The sequence below is a fragment of the Gigantopelta aegis genome, chromosome 8 (genome assembly GCF_016097555.1).
Source record: "Gigantopelta aegis isolate Gae_Host chromosome 8, Gae_host_genome, whole genome shotgun sequence".
NCBI lineage: Eukaryota > Metazoa > Mollusca > Gastropoda > Neomphalida > Peltospiridae > Gigantopelta > Gigantopelta aegis.
Window position 1 is genome coordinate 81,068,153 of NC_054706.1, and position 6,000 is coordinate 81,074,152.

Genomic DNA, 6,000 nt, shown 5'->3' on the forward strand with positions numbered 1-6,000 from the left:
GCCTTTGCTTGGAGACCATGCATTCGAACAGTTCATGTGTATTAAGAACAATGCACACTTTGCTTAAACAGTCAGACATTTCAAAAACATCTCGTGTTATTGTCGTACAATGTACATGCGTTTATACATTTTTGATATGATTTTTGATATAATGTAATAAATAATCTACAATTATCCATTATTTGTTCTTAATTAGTGAAATCAAGTGAATAATTTCATGTTGGTAACATCACCTCAAAAAATAGTTTGTATTTGTGAAAATGTAATCGTGATTGTAATCATGATTACTGGGCAGTGTAATCGCAATCATAATCAATTACTTTCATTTTCCTTGTAATTGTAATCATAAAGATGACATTCTTAAGTAATCGTCATCGTAATCGATTACTTTTGTCATGCTCCATGTCTTCTCGAGTCCAGTATTTTGGACTTGTGGAGGCCCTAAACGCTACTACTCGGTGTGGATTTTCTCTAGTTTATTCACATTTCACATAACGCTACTACTCGGTGTGGATTATCTCTAGTTTATTCACATTTCACATAACGCTACTACTCGGTGTGATTTTCTCTAGTTTATTCACATTTCACATAACGCTACTACTTGGTGTGGATTTTCTCTAGTTTATTCACATTTCTCATAACGCTACTACTCGGTGTGGGTTTTCTCTAGTTTATTCACATTTCACATAACGCTACTACTCGGTGTGGGTTTTCTCTAGTTTATTCACATTTCACATAACGCTACTACTCGGTGTGGGTTTTCTCTAGTTTATTCACATTTCACATAACGCTACTACTCGGTGTGGGTTTTCTCTAGTTTATTCACATTTCACATAACGCTACTAATCGGTGTGGATTTTCTCTAGTTTATTCACATTTCACATAACGCTACTACTCGGTGTGGATTATCTCTAGTTTATTCACATTTCACATAACGCTACTACTCGGTGTGGATTTTCTCTAGTTTATTCACATTTTACATAACGCTACTACTCGGTGTGGATTATCTCTAGTTTATTCAAATTTCACATAACGCTACTACTCGGTGTGGATTTTCTCTAGTTTATTCACATTTCACATAACGCTACTACTCGATGTGGATTATCTCTAGTTATTCACATTTCACCTAACGCTACTACTCGGTGTGGATTATCTCTAGTTTATTCACATTTTACATAACGGTACTATTCGGTGTGATTATCTCTAGTTTATTCACATTTCACATAATGCTACTACTCGGTGTGAATTTTCTCTAATTTATTCACATTTCACATAACGCTACTACTCGGTGTGGATTTTCTCTAGTTTATTCACATTTCACATAACGCTACTACTCGGTGTGATTATCTCTAGTTTATTCACATTTCACATAACACTACTACTTGATGTGGATTTTCTCTAGTTTATTCACATTTCACATAACGCTACTACTTGGTGTGATTATCTCTAGTTTATTCACATTTCACATAACGCTACTACTCGGTGTGGATTATCTCTAGTTTATTCACATTTCAGATAACGCTACTACTCGGTGTGGATTATCTCTAGTTTATTCACATTTCACATAACACTACTACTCGGTGTGGATTATCTCTAGTTTATTCACATTTCACATAACACTACTACTCGGTGTGGATTATCTCTAGTTTATTCACATTTCACATAACACTACTACTCGGTGTTAGAGCTGGGCGGTATACCGTTCGGTATCGGTATTATGTCAATACCGATTTACCGTACCGAGCAAATTCCAAAATACCGTATTTTCGGTATTGAAAAATATTTTCCGGAAAGCTCTAATAATATACCTGACGAACACAAAATGGGTTGGTATAAATCAGACAAGAGCCTTGTGTATTTAATTTAATTGTATTTATATGAAATTAACGGGTGAGCCTCAACACAGGCATGCATTTAAAGCCGAGTATACCGAAAATAGCGCTCGATATCGGTATCGTGTCAATACCGATACCGAGGTAAATCAACCCAAAAATACCGATATCGATACCGATCCTCAAATTTCAATACCGCCCAGCTCTACTCGGTGTGGATTATCTCTAGTTTATTCACATTTCAGATAACACTACTACTTCGTGTGGATTTTTTCTAGTTGATGTGTAAAATGATAAAGTTGTACACATTCGTGTGTGTTGGTTGTGGTTGTGGTTGTTATTGGATTGCCTTGATGCAGACGGCTATTTGGTGTTATAACATACAGCTATCGCATCACTTGGTGTGATATCAGTGTAATCCACTGGTTAGAGGGGTGGGTTTTCGTGTTACAGCTATCGCATCACTTGATTTGATATCAGTGTAATCCACTGGTTAGAGGGGTGGGTTTGGTGTTTAACATACAGCTATCACATCACTTGGTGTGATATCAGTGTAATCCACTGGTTAGAGGGGTGGGTTTTCATGTTACAGCTATCACATCACTTGGTTTGATATCAGTAATCCACTGGTTAGAGAGGTGGGTTTGGTGTTTAACATACAGCTATCACATCACTTGGTGTGATATCAGTGTAATCCACTGGTTAGAGGGGTGGGTTTTCATGTTACAGCTATCGCATCACTTGGTGTGATATCAGTGTAATCCACTGGTTAGAGGGGTGGGTTTTCATGTTACAGCTATCGCATCACTTGGTTTGATATCAGTGTAATCCACTGGTTAGAGGGGTGGTTTTCATGTTACAGCTATCGCATCACTTGGTGTGATATCAGTGTAATCCACTGGTTAGAGGGGTGGGTTTTCATGTTACAGCTATCGCATCACTTGGTGTGATATCAGTGTAATCCACTGGTTAGAGGGGTGGGTTTTCATGTTACAGCTATCGCATCACTTGGTTTGATATCAGTGTAATCCACTGGTTAGAGGGGTGGGTTTTCATGTTACAGCTATCGCATCACTTGGTGTGATATCAGTGTAATCCACTGGTTAGAGGGGTGGGTTTTCATGTTACAGCTATCGCATCAATTGGTTTGATATCAGTGTAATCCACTGGTTAGAGGGGTGGGTTTTCATGTTACAGCTATCACATCACTTGGTGTGATATCAGTGTAATCCACTGGTTAGAGGGGTGGGTTTTCATGTTACAGCTATCGCATCACTTGGTGTGATATCAGTGTAATCCACTGGTTAGAGGGGTGGGTTTTCATGTTACAGCTATCGCATCACTTGGTGTGATATCAGTGTAATCCACTGGTTAGAGGGGTGGGTTTTCATGTTACAGCTATCGCATCACTTGGTGTGATATCAGTGTAATCCACTGGTTAGAGGGGTGGGTTTTCATGTTACAGCTATCGCATCACTTGGTGTGATATCAGTGTAATCCACTGGTTAGAGGGGTGGGTTTTCATGTTACAGCTATCACATCACTTGGTGTGATATCAGTGTAATCCACTGGTTAGAGGGGTGGGTTTTCATGTTACAGCTATCGCATCACTTGGTGTGATATCAGTGTAATCCACTGGTTAGAGGGGTGGTTTTCATGTTACAGCTATCGCATCACTTGGTGTGATATCAGTGTAATCTACTGGTTAGACGGGCATAGTGGTAAAGCACTCGCCTGAGGCACAGTCATTCTGTGATCGATCCACATTTGTGGCCCATTGGGGTATTTCTCGTTCCAGCCAGTGCACCATGACTGGTATATCAAAGTTTGTGGTATGTGCTGTGGGGTGGTGCATATTAAAGATCCCTTGCTACTAATGGATAAATGTAGCGTGTTTCCTTTCCAAGACTATATGTCAGAATGACCAAATAGCCGATGATTAATAAATCAGTGTGCTCTAGTGGTGTCATGAAACAAAAAGAAACTTTAACTTTCAACTGGTTAGCTTGATGTTAGTACCATCAGCTGGTTAACTTGACAGTACTGACCTAGAAGCACCTTCCTGCACTGAGTCCCCGTTGTGCCCAAATTAGTGATATCAAAAGCCTTGTATAGTGAGACAAGATTGTGAGTTTATTAAAACTGTAGTTGTGTTTGTATTTTGTATTAGTAAATGATGTTATAATATGGTGAGGCGAGATTGTGAGTTTATTAAAACTGTAGTTGTGTTTGTATTTTGTATTAGTAAATGATGTTATAATATGGTGAGGCGAGATTGTGAGTTTATTAAAACTGTAGTTGTGTTTGTATTTTGTATTAGTAAATGATGTTATAATATGGTGAGGCGAGATTGTGAGTTTATTAAAACTGTAGTTGTGTTTGTATTTTGTATTAGTAAATGATGTTATAATATGGTGAGGCGAGATTGTGAGTTTATTAAAACTGTAGTTGTGTTTGTATTTTGTATTAGTAAATGATGTTATAATATGGTGAGGCGAGATTGTGAGTTTATTAAAACTGTAGTTGTGTTTGTATTTTGTATTAGTAAATGATGTTATAATATGGTGAGGCGAGATAGCGACTTGCACTTCACCTGAAACCAGGGCTTCTAGATTATGGTAGCCCCACTCCTATGGTTAGTGAATTTCAGTGTTGGGCTAGTAAATAACTATTATTGCCATGCCCAACGGCCTGTGAAAAGAAATTTGTCAAATGCTGCAGTTAAGTCTATTTTGTAAATACAGCGCTAGCTCTGGGTATGCAAAAACATTCACCAAATGTTCTATTAAACTAAAAAAAAATTGCAGAAATCAACAATTTCTTTTTTTAAAAATTCATTTATTAAATTCGCCAGCTGCTTTCAAAATTTGCAATTGGCGAATTTGGCAAGTGCCAGAGCTAGCTGTGAAATATGAATATCCTGCTACCACCACCACCATCTCCCTCTTTTGGTGACATGTCCGATTAGTAATATTAATTAGTAAAATTGTTTTAACTTAAAGTACAGTGGGACTAGTGAATTTTTAATTATGGCTAGTAAATTTTTTAAATCACTGATCCCATGGCTAGTGGATTTTGTAAAAATTCTAGAATCCCTGCTGAAACTTTGTTTTTCATATTTTTCATGCTGGGCTGTCGATAAACATTTATTCTATTCTATTCTATTTTTGTTTTTCAGCGTGTTTTTGTGATGCCAAATATGGATGACCTGGTGATTCCCATTCTGCTGCCGGGCCATCCAAAGGAAGCCGTCCCAGTTGTCACAAAATCAGCATCTACTGAATTATAGACGTCTCCTTCAACTATAGACATCTCCCTCAACTATAGACATCTTCCTCAACTATATACGTCTCCCTCAACTATACACATCTCCCTCAACTATAGACATCTCCTTGATAATACACATCTCCCTCAACTATAGACGTCTCACTCAACTATACACGTCTTCCTCAACCATAGACGTCTCCATCAACCATAGACGTCTCCCTCAGCTGTAGACATCTCCCTCAACTATACACAACTCCCTCAACTATACACAACTCCCTCAACCATAGATATCTTCCTCAACTATACACGTCTCCCTCAGCTATAGACATCTCCCTCAACTATACACATCTCCCTCAACTATAGACATTTTCCTCAACTATAGACATCTCCCTCATCTATACACCAGACCTGTCAACCTTTAGTCAAGAGAAAGCAGGAGGTGTGTGTTGAAAAAGCAGGAGATTTGGTCAAAAAGCAGGAGATTTTTTAAATTCACACAATTTAACCCAAAATCGCAAGATTTAAAAAAAACATTATTACAATAAGTTATATGAATACTTTATAATGTCATATATACTTCTTAACTTTAGATCTTGGCATTAAAAAAAAAAAAAAAAAAAAATTATTATTATTTTTATTTTTTTTTAAGTTTAAATATTATGATTTAATACATATTTAAACAAAACAAAATATTTTATCCAAAAATGTTAAGAACATGAACAAGAAATAAAAAATTTAATTAGTACATTTACGGTATTACACTTACAGCCTTACAGGTTGCGTTACATTATCATTTGTGGTTAGTGTACCTAATACCAAAGACAAATTTATATAAATCTTATAAATTAATATTCAGTTTTTACTATAATGAGGAACGGTGGCGTGGTACTGATTTAAAATC

The 6,000-nt window shown here is 36.9% G+C and overlaps 1 protein-coding gene across 1 annotated transcript in view; it reads left to right on the forward strand.

Moving 5' to 3' along the window:
* Positions 1 to 5,609, forward strand: part of LOC121379146 (testis-expressed protein 2-like) — a 57,901-nt gene extending 52,292 nt beyond the window's left edge. Inside the window, exon 8 of the mRNA XM_041507631.1 lies at positions 5,011 to 5,609. Coding sequence (XP_041363565.1) covers positions 5,011 to 5,121 — 111 coding nt within the window. The 3' untranslated portion in view covers positions 5,122 to 5,609. The remainder of the gene's footprint in view (positions 1 to 5,010) is intronic.
* The last annotated feature ends 391 nt before the right edge of the window (positions 5,610 to 6,000 follow it).